Source organism: Haliotis cracherodii, unplaced genomic scaffold (genome assembly GCF_022045235.1).
Source record: "Haliotis cracherodii isolate W230 unplaced genomic scaffold, xgHalCrac1.p SCAF_13, whole genome shotgun sequence".
In the NCBI taxonomy this organism is placed as follows: Eukaryota; Metazoa; Mollusca; class Gastropoda; order Lepetellida; family Haliotidae; genus Haliotis; species Haliotis cracherodii.
In genome coordinates, this window is record NW_027266268.1 from 22,947,724 (window position 1) to 22,963,806 (window position 16,083).

The 16,083-nt window shown below is 40.3% G+C and overlaps 1 protein-coding gene across 1 annotated transcript; it reads right to left on the reverse strand.

The window, feature by feature from the left end:
- Positions 1-415: 415 nt before the first annotated feature.
- LOC139459773 (vesicle-associated membrane protein 4-like) lies at positions 416-15,638 on the reverse strand. The gene is made up of 7 exons (XM_071241437.1): positions 15,284-15,638; positions 13,185-13,231; positions 12,038-12,088; positions 11,225-11,325; positions 9,965-10,044; positions 9,768-9,819; positions 416-6,965 (listed from the first exon to the last, which is right to left on the reverse strand). Exons 1-7 carry the CDS (start codon positions 15,347-15,349, stop codon positions 6,937-6,939), a joined length of 426 nt encoding a protein of 141 aa, XP_071097538.1. The 5' UTR covers positions 15,350-15,638; the 3' UTR covers positions 416-6,936.
- Between the last annotated feature and the right edge of the window lie 445 nt (positions 15,639-16,083).

Here is a 16,083-nt window from a genome sequence, read left to right on the forward strand (position 1 = left end):
AGATACCAAGCCGCAGTTTAACCCACTCAGACATAGTATACTGACTCCGAGCTGACCAGTCCTTGTTTTAGCCCCTTAATGCCGAGCAGCAGACAGGGTAACAACAAGTACCATCTTTTAACTTCTTTTGGTATGACGCAGCCGGGGATCAAACCTGGACCTTCCGCTCTACCACTAGACCATGGAGGCAGTGATGTGGAAGGAAAACTCTGGTGATGCTGACCTATGGAGGTGATACTGGTCTTGCTCGCACCTACGCCCGCTCTTGGAAGCCTCCCTCACTAACTCACTCACTGGGTCTGAGGCTTGGTTAGCTTTGTGTCACACTGACGATAACATGGGGATAATTCCTTATGTTCAGTCACTGACCCACACTCAAACATTCAGTCACAAGAAACACAATGCTAGTTTCCAGATCATTTATTCAGTTTGCATGTGAGTTAGGCAAGATGACCCAGATAGGTACAGGAAGTAAATGACTGCAGTAAAATAATCAGTTAGCAACAAAACACTGTACACAGGAGCTACGTGGTCATGATGCCCCAAAACATACATCAAAGTTGAACAAATAATTTCCGACTTGCAATAATCCAAATCTTTGCAAAGACACATACACACAATGGAAACAATATGTACAACAAAAATATAACATTATTTCTGTTAAATAAATTATTCAATTATTCATAGTTATGTACAAGAATTAGAAAACTATTTGGATGTGTGTGATATAACATTTAATGATATTGCCTTAGTAATGCCCTATACCACTAAGCCTGTCCAGAGTGTGAGAGCTATACATGTGAGCTTGAGTGTCCATATCACCAAGCCTGACTTAAACTGGAGTACGAGGTATGTAAATATGTAAGCTAGAGTTATCAAGGCAAAATAACCTGATCAATGATAGTGTTGATACCTGGGAGCCACCATACCATATGAATCACAATACTTGTTTATGACGCACCTCTACTAAATACTAACATAATCTTGAAACAAAGGAAAACAAAACCTGATTTCTGTTTCCCTTTTTGATATCGACTGTTCTGTTACTCCAAGACATTACAGACACTATCCTCGAATATCCAGGTCCTTGTTAAGTATCGTAACAGAATGGAGATACAATAGACCAGACAATCAACAATCTCATCAAAATCAGATCTTAGTTCTCGCGTTCACTACACAAAGATCTGAGGACATCCCATTACAGGTCACGTTAGACTGACCTTGTACAAATTTTGACAGACCAATGGAAGGACTGACAAGAAGTCGACATTAGCCAATCAGAGGGCAGATTTCTTGTGCTTTACGGCAATAATTTCAAATTGGCGACTATGCCTCAAAACATATTTTGACAAATTCTCCATTAAAAATTTGAAACCTGAACAAAAGAACATTCTGGAATGGCTAATAGATGGTCTAGATTGTTAAACCCGTAACTATCGTTCGGAATACCCCGTGTTAAAGTTTTCGAGATTGCACGATTAGAAATCACATTCCGACTGTCACTTTCTTGATCTGGTAAGCGACGCTCTGATTGGTCGGATGAAAGGTCGTTAGCGGCAGCGAGAACTAAGATCTGATTTTAATGAGATTGGACAATCAAGGATGTACCCATACCTGACCAGATTCAACTCCACAAAAAACAAAAATGTTGAATTTTATCTGTTTGCAATCCATCTGTAGTATAGAACAAATCAAACAATGTATGAAGTACAAAGCAGCATACTGCATTGTCTACTTACAACATGTACAACTGTTGAGGTGCACTGGTGCATCAGTGTATCACTTCAGTATTATCAACCAAAGTGAATCCACTTCATAACTAGGGGTGTTCAAGCCATATACCGTATTCGTCATAATAAAAGCCCTGGGCACTTAGAAAATTGAGGGGGCACTTATTTGTTGGTGGTTATTGGGCTGGAGTAGTTCAAACTTCTTAATACAGCGAATATGGTACATGCATAAAGGCAACACCAATTGCTACTGAGGAGGACAGAACCTTGACCCTTGACCCATGCATTTGCAAATTCATAACCAGCTCCCCTGTGGGGATTCTGTTGGAGAATAGTGAGTGAGTGAGTGAGTGAGTGAGTGTGTGGTTTTACACCACTTTTAGCAATATTCCAGCAATATCACGGCGGGGAACACATTGTACCCATGTGGGGAGTCGTTCCTGGGTCTTCGGCATGACAAGCAAACACTATAACTACTAGGTTAAACCAGCGCCCCTAGTGTAGAGTGCCCCTAGTGCCCCATACTAGTCACTTGGTTGACTAAATGAGAATTAGTTGCTTGCAATTTGTAACTAGGTTGAATTTGAGTCAAAGCACACAGAAGGCGTGACTTTTTTGTTGCTCATGCTATCAACCACTGGTTTGGCTGTCAAACATTGATAATTTACAGGCAGCTATGACATAACTTGAACATGGCTAACTGAGGCATAAAACAATATTCAATAACTTACATCATAATCAGATTGGTAAAAGTGTTTTTCTTCACAAAAACTGGAACCGGAATCATATTAAGATTTTGAGAACTGAGTTTATTAATTCCAGTAACAAAATTATTCAAAGCAGGTCATCATAAATTTCAATTTCAAGTCATTTCCAAAAATTATTTTTTTTAAAATATCATAAAAAATCCATTAAGCCATATGTTTTCACAATTAAAATCTGTCTAAAACATAAAACAGAAGGCCTTAACTATTGCACTGAATTACCTTGCATCTTATCCAACAAGAATATATGACCAACAGAAGGACAATGATAATGAAAAACCGTGCTATGAAACTTTGATGAAGAATTAACCACTACACAGCAAATGGCATTGTGAGGGCTATGGTATAGATAAGACAGTGAGTTGGGATAGAACCATACTTTATCAATATTGAGGCAAATTGGCCTAATAAGGGTAGATAGCATAATGTGAGCACAGATTCAAACCCTTAATCAACGGATCCTGACACATAAGGGACACAACTCTGCAAAGGTAGTTTGATGTGTGAGAAAACCCAAAGTGACATCACTGACTTTGGTAACATCATCAATCATGGCGCTGACTGATCAGGGATGCAGGCACACAAGCTGAAGGCTTTTGGTTGGTTTGTTGTTTAATGCCGCACTCCGCAATATTCCAGCAATATGACAGCGGTCTGTAAATAATCGAGTCTGGACCCGACAATTCAGTGATTAATATCATGAACATCGATCCACGCAACTGGGATCGATGACATGCATTAACCAAGTCAGCAGGCCTGACCACCCGATCCCCTTTGTCGCTTCTTACAACAAGCATTGTCGCCTTTTACGGCATGCATGGGTTGCTGAATACCTATTCTACCCAGGATCTTCACGGGTCACAAGCTGAAGGCCTTCGTACCCAGTCCTCAGCATGACATATAGTGAAGCTGGATATAACCAGATGAGATTATGTGATTTGAACATTGTCAAAAGCAGGTGGGACAGTGAACAGTGTCAAGAGCTTCACCGAGTACCGAGAAAACCACCAACCACAGACAGCAGACGACAGAACTGTCATACAAACTCACTTGTGACTGGGCAACCAACTTTGACAAATGTCCAGGACAGACTTCGATAACACTGACTGTTGTTGCTGTACATGGTTCAGTGCACAGTTTACAGACAACAAAATTACACATGTAACATATTTCCTCTAATAAGAGCACAAGTGCTTACCTTATCAGTTAACTCCAAATCTACAGATGCTAAGGGACCGGTCATTTATTATGTCGGGGGAGTGGAGGGATCAGAGGAAACAAAGGGAGGGTCACCAAAAAATATGACAATCTCTATGGGAGGGTCACGTTAAAATGGACATTTTATAACGAACCATAAAGTTCTTTTGCATTTTGTCTTTACAGGGAGGGTCATGAAAAAAATGTTCAAGGACATGGGGACAATGACAATCAAGAACCTCTGACCCACCCACCCACCCCTGTTATAAATGGGGTACCTTATTAGAGGAAATATGGTGTTTGAATACTGAGCCAAACCTGACATTTTCTGAGTCACTACAAACAACATCTTGATACAATCACGACCATGACTACAACAGAGAAGCAAAAAAATAGTTTCCAAAAAAATGAAACGTGATGACTCTGTGGAAAGCTAACATATCATATTGCTCTCATGCCAACTTTGACTCATTCACGACTGGATTGTCTTATCACAGGCTTACTATGAAGCGGCTTTATTCACCAGGCAATTGCCCCAAAACAGTTTCGTTGAACTATGCAGCTGTAAGTTGAAACACACAACTTGTAAGTACACCACTCATATTGAACAAACTGAGAATTAAGAATTCAACATTTGTTCACCAATATTTGGTTACCATGATTACACATTTTGAGAGTATGTTCATAATAAATTCACCCAGACACAGTGAGTGAGTGAGTATGGTTTTATGCCGCTTTTAGCAATATTTCAGCAATATCATGGCGGGGGACACCAGAAATGGTCAACACACATAGTACCCATGTGGGGAATCGAACCCGGATCTTCAGCGTGACGAGCGAACGCTTCAACCACTAGGCAACCCCACCGCGACCCCTGACACGGAACAATCAGTGTTCTTGTTTGTTGGATGAGACTCCCGAAATGTTTCCCCAAAAAATTAAAAGACTTAATTTTACTTTTATTTTCATACACATGACCTCATGGTGAGATATTTGTATGATGGCACAGTGAATCTTGATGTGCCCAATGGTTGGTGGATCGTTGCACCCCTATCCAGGACTACAGGGAATCATGCAACACTGAGCAAGGATCACCACGGAGACATGATGTGTGTACAATAACCTCAAGTCAAGAAGGGACACATGTGGAATGTTCCAGTAATATAACATCAGTAATTGAGCAGATTAGTTGTCAGAAATGAACATATTTATCAAACTTCATAACAAAATGACCCATATTTGTTTTACCATAATACTGATCCTTGTTCTCAGCTTAGTGTGGTGGAGAAACTACTAGCTGGACATTGGTAGAATGGCTGCTTCTGGGTTAATGTTTGCTTCATGCTGGCTGCTTCACAGTTCCTGTCATTTTGTGAGTGAGTGAGTGAGTTGGGTTTAACGCCGCTTTTAACATTATTCCAGTTATATCACGGCGTGTCAGCTTAATGTGGGAGGAAAGCCCGAAGTGATACATGTCTCAGACGTTTACCACTTCAGTGAAACCCGCGAGCACGGGTATGGTGCTGACAAACCTAGAAACATAATTGGGGCGAACTGGGATTCGAACCCACAATTATAGGTTTCTGGCATGCCCAAGGGACGAATCGTGGCGCCTTAGACGACTGGGCCACCCATGCCCCCTGTCATTTTGTGACTGTGGCTGAAACGGTGTCAATGCATCATACAAAACAAAAATTGATGAGGTCAGCTATTTTAAGCCAACTATTAAAAATCATATTAAAGCTTGAAACATAAGATTATCTTAGTTTGTTAGTATTTTTCTTCCGCCTTTAGATGTATGTACCTGCTTGACATACATTCATGTTTTTTTAGTACTTGGAATAATTTTCTTTCCCATTACATTCAGAACATTTAGAATTTTCAGACCAGAAAAGAATCATTTGTTCGTAAAACTATGACCATTTTATATATTGGTCATTTGCAGATTAAACACAATATGGTACTTACACAAGCACATCTGATAATAGTTGACACAAGAGCATCTGCTAACAGCTGAACAAGAGCATGTGCTCACAGCTGGTACAATAGCACCTGCTAACAGCTGACACAAGGGCACCTGCTAACAGTTGACACAAGAGCACATGCTTACAGTTGACACAAGAAAATGTGCTCACAGCTGGTACAAGAGCATGTGCTAACAGCTGACACAATGACACCTGCTAACAGCTGACACAAGAGCACTGCTAACAGCTGACATAAGAACATCTACTAACAGCCAACACAGGAGCACCTGCTAACAGCCCACACAAGAGCACAGGAGCACCTGCTAACAGCCAACACAGGAGCACCTGCTAACAGCCCACACAAGAGCACAGGAGCACCTGCTAACAGCCAACACAGGGGCACCTGCTAACAGCCCACACAGGAGCACCTGCTAACAGCCCACACAAGAGCACAGGAGCACCTGCTAACAGCCCACACAGGAGCACCTGCTAACAGCCCACACAGGAGCACCTGCCTCTTTAACATCACAAGTGAAGAAGGGCTATGCATCAAACCATTCTGACACACCTTTGCTAAGAGTTTTAAAGCTAATGACAGAAGAGGGTGAAGGTGTGTGTGTGTTACAAGCCTGTAGTCAGATAGTTAGCATGAGCCTCACCTGCCTTACTGCACCAGTGCTCACAGACATACACATCAACCATGTAGCTAGCAAGAAATGACATTGACTAACGAAATAACTCAACATTTTGAACTGATCACATACAACTAACTCACTATGAGTTGAAGCAAGCCCATTGTTGATTGTTTTTACTAACAAAGCCAAATATGTACATGCAAATATGCATATCATCTTCCTATTATGCTGGCCAATGCAAAAATAGCTCTTTAATGATAAATGTACAATTCAAAATTCCCCATCATGTTGAACAAATTTATTTACAAATTTGAAAGAGCATTTAAAATATCATTATTCAATGAGATACATCTAGAAGGAACCTCTTCCAGCCAGAGTGATTTCCACAGATCATAGAAAGATAACCTCAAATATCTAACCCTCAATATCAACTGATTTCGACCCATATGTAATCTGCTTGCTCCCTGCCCATTTATATTACACACTTCCTATAACAACATCACATCCAGGGGTACACAGTGCTTCCAGGTGTACTGATATCCAGGTGTATTCTCATCAAGGTGTACTCTGCATCCTGATGTACCGGGGGTACTCTTCATCCAGGACGCAATGGCCAACTTGATCTCAGTTCTACAAGCTGATGTTGCTATTCCTGAGATTTGATGATTATTGGAACTGAAAATGTAACAAGCATCATTTTGAAACTTTGGAAGAAACAAAATATCGACATGACAGGTGAAGATAGGGTACTGGGGGATACTGTAACTTACATCACTACTAGGGTACTGGGGAATACTGTAACTAGCATCACTACTAGGGTACTGGGGAATACTGTAACCATGGTAACTAGCATCACTACTAGGGTACTGGGGAATACTGTAACTAGCATCACTACTAGGGTACTGGGGATATTGTAACCAAATTCACTACTAGGGTACTGGAGAAAACTGTAACTAGCATCACTACTAGGGTACTGGGGATATTGTAACCAAATTCACTACTAGGGTACTGGAGAAAACTGTAACTAGCATCACTACTAGGGTACTGGGGAATACTGTAACTAGCATCACTACTAGGGTACTGAGGAATGCTGTAACTAGCATCACTACCAGGGTACTGGGGGATACTGTAACTAGCATCACTACTAGGGTACTGGGGAATACTGTAACTAGCATCACTACTAGGGTACTGGGGAATACTGTAACCATGGTAACTAGCATCACTACTAGGGTACTGGGGAATACTGTAACTAGCATCACTACTAGGGTACTGGGGATATTGTAACCAAATTCACTACTAGGGTACTGGAGAAAACTGTAACTAGCATCACTACTAGGGTACTGGGGATATTGTAACCAAATTCACTAGTAGGGTATTGGGGGATTCTGTAGCTAGCATCACTACTAGGGTACTGGGGAATACTGTAACTAGCATCACTACTAGGGTACTGAGGAATGCTGTAACTAGCATCACTACCAGGGTACTGGGGGATACTGTAACTAGCATCAGTACAAGAGTACTGGGGATGTTGTAACTAGCATCACTACTAGGGTACTGGGGAATACTGTAAGTAGCATCACTACTAGGGTACTGGGGATATTGTAACTAGCATCACTACTAGGGTACTGGGGATATTGTAACTAGCATCACTACTAGGGTACTGGAGAATACTGTAACCATGGTAACTAGCATCACTACTAGGGTACTGGGGAATACTGTAACTAGCATCACTACTAGGGTACTGGGGATATTGTAACTAAATTCACTACTAGGGTATTGGAGAATACTGTAACTAGCATCACTACTAGGGTACTGAGGAATACTGTAACTAGCATAACAACTAGGGTACTGGGGGATACGGTAACTAGCATCACTACTAGGGTACTGGGGGATACTGTAACTAGCATCACTACTAGGGTACTGGGGATATTGTAACCAAATTCACTACTAGGGTACTGGAGAAAACTGTAACTAGCATCACTACTAGGGTACTGGGGATATTGTAACCAAATTCACTACTAGGGTACTGGAGAAAACTGTAACTAGCATCACTACTAGGGTACTGGGGATATTGTAACTAGCATCACTAGTAGGGTATTGGGGGATTCTGTAGCTAGCATCACTACTAGGGTACTGGGGAATACTGTAACTAGCATCACTACTAGGGTACTGAGGAATGCTGTAACTAGCATCACTACCAGGGTACTGGGGGATACTGTAACTAGCATCAGTACAAGAGTACTGGGGATGTTGTAACTAGCATCACTACTAGGGTACTGGGGAATACTGTAAGTAGCATCACTACTAGGGTACTGGGGATATTGTAACTAGCATCACTACTAGGGTACTGGGGATATTGTAACTAGCATCACTACTAGGGTACTGGAGAATACTGTAACCATGGTAACTAGCATCACTACTAGGGTACTGGGGAATACTGTAACTAGCATCACTACTAGGGTACTGGGGATATTGTAACTAAATTCACTACTAGGGTATTGGAGAATACTGTAACTAGCATCACTACTAGGGTACTGAGGAATACTGTAACTAGCATAACAACTAGGGTACTGGGGGATACGGTAACTAGCATCACTACTAGGGTACTGGGGGATACGGTAACTAGCATCACTACTAGGGAACTGGAGAATACTGTAACTAGCATAACTACTAGGGTACTGAGGAATACTGTAACTAACATCACTACTAGGGTACTGGGGAATACTGTAACTAGCATCACTACTAGGGTACTGGGGGATTCTGTAACTAGCATCAATAAGAGGGTACTGGGGTAACTAGCATCACTACTAGGGTACTGGGGATATTGTAACTAAATTCACTACTAGGGAACTGGGGAATACTGTAACTAGCATCACTACTAGGGTACTGGGGATATTGTAACTAGCATCACTACTAGGGAACTGGGGAATACTGTAACTAGCATCACTACTAGGGTACTGGGGATATTGTAACTAGCATCACTAAGAGGGTACTGGGGAATACTGTAACTAGCATCACCACTAGGGTACTGGGGAATACTGTAACTAGCATCACTACTAGGGTACTGGGGATACTGTAACGAGCATCACCACTAGGGTACTGGGGATATTGTAACTAGCATCACTAATAGGGTACTGGGGAATACTGTAACTAGCATCACTACTAGGGTACTGGGGATATTGTAACTAGCATCACTACTAGGGTACTGGGGAATACTGTAACTAGCATCACTACAAGGGTACTGGGGATATTGTAAATAACATCACTACTAGGGTACTGGGGAAAACTGTAACTAGCATCACCACTAGGGACAAGCATTGGGTACTGGGGAATACATTAATTAACATCACCATAAGAGAAAAGCATAGGGTACTGGGGGATACTGTAACGAGCATCGCCACTAGAGACACACTCCTGAGGACCTATTCTAATCCTCACACAGGACTACTTGACTGGAGTTTGGAGCTAGCTACTTACTTATGATGACAGCCAGCACAACCACAACCACGATGGCTAGGATTATCTTCATCTGAAATTACAAGAACAGTAAACATATTTAAATGTATGAAACTCGTGATTCACAAGTATTGCAGCTCGAATGCGGCTCTCAAACGTCCTATTACTGTATGTCATGATAAATGCAGGAAAGCTTGAACTAATCCTACAAAACTCACCCGACAGTTCTTCCACCACATGGATCTCTGCAGACCCTTGGCCCGGGATCGGAACATGTCGGAGTTGCTGGCAAGACTGTCTGTAATCAGAAAGAAGTGGTAAGAACATGAAGAATGTGTGCTAGTCTAACAGCTTCACAAGGCAACATCTATCATTTGGAAATATTCCAGCAGAATTTACCCTTAATGTTACCAGCACTCAATTAAAGGATCCTGACTTAACTTGCACATGTGCAGGTTGATATGAACACCAAGTTGCACTAAACAAAACTAGGTTGCACTCTGGTCCCATAAATATATCAAAGTTGAAACAAAGGCCGGTTTGCTGCCCGTGTCACATGAATTCATAACACATTGCTTTTAAATGTCATAGGAACATGTGCACATCAGTCTCACGATGTCAAGCCTAAGAAAGCATGACAAATTACACATAACATAGGGATTAGTGATGTAGTATGACAATGAACTTTAGAGCTAGTGAGTGTGTTCAAAGATCATATTTGTGTGGACAAGTAAGGGTTAGTCAGACACAAATTGGAAAATGTTTGACATGCACATGGTGCATGTAGATGTAGCAGCCATAAAATTTCCAAGTCCCGCGATGGGATTCGAACCATGGACCTTCTGCTCATAGGTCGGACGCCTTTTCCACGTGACCAAAAAGGTTAAACCCGTCAGCAAGCTGACGAGGTAAGGATGTCATCTGTGGGATGACTCAACGTCCTGCTACATAGACATAAATATTAGGTTGCATTTTCCAATAATAGGTTGCACTTGTGAATGTTTAATACAGCTAAATCGTCAATACTTCACAGGTATGTATACAATTTGTTCCTCCATCATCCATGTATTCATAATGTCACTTATGTCACTGGCCAATATGCTGTGACATGTCTATTTATTGTCAGGTAAATAAATGAGGCTGTGCATAATTGATGGAAGTCAATGAGCCCTACTCCTTGCATGCCCTTTGTGTGAACACCATCAAAACAATAAAGCGATGTGTAGAGTAGATGTCTGCAAGGCTATGGCACATGATGTGAAACAAGAAACACTAAGGTACAATGTAGCATTCATTTGTCTGGTTTCTCAGTGGCTTCTTTCTCGGTGGAACCAAGCCTTGACCTGATTGGTTAAATATAACAATACCACAATGTGGACATGGGAGGATCACAGTGTATACAAACCTGTGAAGTATTGACAACATACAACCTAAGTAACCTCAACAGTGTCAGTTTGAGCCTGAAAACAGATCTGTACCTGACTTATCCTGAAGGTCATCTAGACGCTCTCCGCGGTCGAGCACCTTGCTGACGTTGTTCTTCATTACGTCCACCACATCATCCACCTGGTTCTGCAGCCTAAAACATTGTAAATTATAAACCAAGTGGTACAACATTGTACAGTATACACCAGGCTGTACAACATTGTACAGTATACACCAGGCTGTACAACATAGTACAAAATACACCAGGCTTTACAACATTGTACAATATACACCAGGCTGTACAACATTGTACAAAATACACCAGGCTGTACAACATTGTACAAAATACACCAGGCTGTACAACATTGTACAATATACACCAGGCTGTACAACATTGTACAAAATACACCAGGCTGTACAACATTGTACAATATACACCAGGCTGTACAACATTGTACAACATACACCAAGCTTTTTTAAAACACTGTACAACATACACCAAGCTGTAAAATATTGTACGTTAATTGATGATGTTTTCTGCACTTTCACGAACTTACCATGTGTAAAACATGGAGGGAGTTTAATTGAATCTGTTAAGGCCTTCTTTTTAATAATTTGTCTGAGTCAGGCAGTGACACAGTTTGTGATAATACATTTTGAAAGTGTGACCACAAGACTCAGCATGCTCAGAAGCAAAAAAACCCTGTAACAAGTTGTAACTGAAAACAAATTCCTGAATTTTAGGGCCAGCGGGGTCATAATCCAAACCAAAAAACCTTCACATTGCTAGCTGTAATGTTTGCCATGTCAATATCAGTGTGTAGATGTGAGGATTCAAAGCACTGGACCTTGTTCAATATACTTACGTAGATATTTTCGGGTCTGATCTGAGATTGTTCGTCCGCACAGAGGGACCCCTGAGGATTGAAAAGAAAAACAATCAATGTTGCTGCAAAGAAAGACCACCTCTCTAGCTCACTGTTTGCAGATGAGAGGAGATGCTGGAACCTCGTATGAAGTATTACCATTAGTATTAAACATGTTAAATCTCAATTTTAAGAATGATTAGTCAAGACAGCCCCAGGGAAGATGTGTGCCACAGAAAAGGTCCACATAGCAATTTTAGCACTATGAGTATTACTGTGACCATAGTTACTGCACCCGATCCCGTTAGTCGCCTCTTAGACAAGCATAGTCGCCTTTTACGGCAAGCATGGGTTGCTGAAGACTTATTCAAAACCGGATCTTCACGGGTCACACCTGTACAAAGCCATAACATTAGTTATTACTTCATAACATTGTAAAAATACTGTATACATTTGTAAATTCCAATTTGGGAACATTTACAGATATTTGCTGCCGATGTGGCCCCACGGGGCTGAATATCAGCCTCAGATCAGGTCTAGACAGAACCCCTGAACATGCTGAACAATAGTAAAACCTCAGACATGTTCCACAAAGCAATCTTTGCTCTTTCTTTATCTTGATGGTTATGAGTACTTCATGTTTATTATACCCCACCCAACAAAGTTGGCTGGGGATATAGAAACAGGCTCCGTCCGTCCGTCATGTTTCATTTCCAGAGCATAACTCAGAAACTGTTCAATATTTTTTCATGAACCTTTGCATGTCTGTCAAGTACATGCTGAACTGGTGCCTTTTGCTATTTAGAAATTTTAGAAATTTTTATTTTTTGCGTTTCCATGGCAGCAAGATGGACTTAGGTTCCAAACTCTTCTTTTTTTTACAATTTTTCCATGACAAGTTCCACCACGGTTAAAAAAGTTAGGGTTTGTTTAGATTTAATTATGTCATAAATTCTGCAACAGGGGTGGGGGACATAGCCACATGAGTGGCAAACTCTTGTTATAAATTGAGTTACGACAGTCACAGCAAAAAGTTTTTAGTTTTATGGAATGGTCCCCTTGTTACTGGATTTTTCTACCAACTTTTTTTTCTAGCCTGGCTGCAATGCAGGCTTGGTACCAGAGATAAACCTATGTGAAACAATACCTGAGGAAGAAATCTTCATCGGAATCATCTCCATCCAGGAGTCCTTGCTGAAAATGTCAACACAGGTTTTAATATAAAAAAAACTTTTATACTACAACATGTACAAGCTGTATAATCATGATAATGTCATTAGAAGGGTTCAATAACGGAGCACTATACAGATGATATACATCATTTATAATCCAAAACCGGCTCCCATGGGAGATTGTAGATATTGCTGCAATGAAATTGCATCACAATGCTTTGCAGACCATTTTGACGTCACTGGTTACCATGGCGTCACAATCAAATGACATCACTAATGGCTCCGCTACTGAAGCTTTTAGCAGTACTTTTTACACTTAAGACACTGCTGATTACTGTCTATAAACTGAAAAAGTTGGAAGAATGATGTTGGATGATAAATAAAATCTCACCCTCACATCTTTTGATATCAAATATATCAACATTCTCTGTATAGCAGAAGAAAGTGAAGAAAAGGATGTACAAGTCCATGTCATTTAAACATGTTTATCATTTGTGTATGTCCCTTCAATCATGACCATTGTGAAACAGAACTTGTCGGTGAAAACATACAAATAACATGGTTACATGCTAATGTGGATGGTCATCATGGTGATGTTTCACAATAAAATAATTCCATATTGCATTATTGTATGCAATGAAATACAGTAAACTACGGTTATAACGAACACGCTTATAACGAACTGACGGATATAACAAACAAACTTTTTAGTCCCGACTATTTGCCTTAGTTATGCTGTATATATGCTTATAACGAACTACGGTTATAACGAACTAAAAATAGTAGTCCCTTTGAGTTCGTTATAACCATAGTTTACTGTACATCAATTCGCTTGGTTAATACCTACAAGTCATTTGCTGCAAAACAATGTTTTAAGTTGAGTGCATAGCTTCCTAAACAATTTATCCCAATTAGTGTATACAGCCCTCAAACCCTGCAGAAAATGTTGTGTGTAGCTCCTGTACATGTATTATTATTGGTGGTGCAGCTGTCTCTTAGTTATATCTTTGTATGCCAGCTTGATCATATTGATTTGGACAGAAAGCTCAAAATGGTGCAGGTCTTATATCTTTATCACTCTGGTGAGCCTGTAAACCATCGAATGTGCAAATAACTTAAGCAATATGTGACAAGTGATCAAAACTGAATGACTTGTGTATCATATCATTGAGCTTACAGGATTAGAAATTAATGGTTATTGTCCCTCATCTTCTACAGACAAATGATACCTTTGCCATCTACTAGGTTTGGCGTATTGGCACATAAATCATATTGTAACATAACGCAATACGGAAAGCTGTATTGCGGTACATATTACAATATGTATTGGGGCCCAAATTATATGCATCTGGACTGTTCAAATTGCGAAATTAGTAGTATGGATAAACAAGACTCCCTAATATGTCTTGAATATAGAATGTCAGAGACAGAAACTAACATTTTAGTCCACTAGTCTGATAATGATAACATATAGCAAAACCTTTAAAGATGGCAAATTTCTACTTGTCCTTATGATACCTTAACTACTGGGCAATTTGGCAAGGACTATAGGACCAGTTTCCACCACTGAATTATGTTAATGTAAACAGTGTGACGTGTGTTGTTCACATGGTTTAGACAGAGACCATATATGGTCTGTGGTTTAGATAAGAACCAAGTTCTTCCAAATGCCTCAAGATCGCAGATAAAATTTATATAACCACATATTAATTCTCCCATTACTGTATCAGAAAATACTGATACACAAGGGTTGTATTACGATATAGATGATGAGAACCCTGTCTGGTGGAAACAGTTCTTTGCAATACTTCCTTATCATCACAATGATCATGTTTATCAAGCAAGTTAGTAATAACTAAAAAAAATAGAATAGGTTAGTCAAGAGTTTGCCAAGTCAGTATTATTTGTGAAGACTACTGTACGTTACTCCCAACCCTTAAACTATAGTACAACATAAGGAAAGAGAAGCTAAAATAACACAGTTTGAGGGGATGTACGCCAGTGGATTCTACTTTCTAATATATTTACATGTTTAAGACCATAACATGAAAACACTGTTCAGAGTAACTTATACCCGTTCGACGTCATGAGCTGATCTGAGGTCCGAACTGTCTGGTATTCTGGCAAACTTGGGAGGCATCTTGTGGTGTAAAAGCGGTAATAGACGCACACGGTTGTCAAAAATGCAATTTTCTTCTTCAGCAAGGAAGTAGAAAAATCAAAACAACGTTGTTTACAACAAAAGTCAAAGGTTATCAGTCGATACCATCATGTCGGGCGGTCAAGTATCGTGAGTGGCTCTCCTGGTTAACAGATTAACCAATCATTGTCAATCCTATCACAAAGCAAATCACAATAAAACAACCAAATCTTTGTTGTATAGATTTTTCTTCGTCGTAACGTGACACATTCACTTTGAAACCTCCTTTCTGGAGAGTTATAACAATGGGAGGTAACTCTTTGCATACGTTGTCTCCCTTAGACTGTTATAGGTATTTTGGTGCTGATTTTACGTTTGCTCTTCACTGACTTGATGTGAAAATAATTCTAATGATCTGAGGGATGGAAATTTGATATATTAAGAGCCTGAGCGAGTTTAAAAGCGTTTGTTTTTGGGTGCAGGCTAAAACGGCACCTGAGCAAAACGTCACCGAGTTCTTGGGCGAAAACGGCACTTCTATTCTTAATAACGATAAGAACGATTTTTGTAGTAGTATATATGCTTTATTCACATGCCTTGCTATGTTATGTTGTAGATTTATTTACATTGTCATTGTCTTCGACAGTTATTCACATTTGCTCACTGACTGACTGACTGACTGAGGTTGGGGATTTTACGTGCGCTTTCCGATCTCAAGCTTATGTCGCACACGG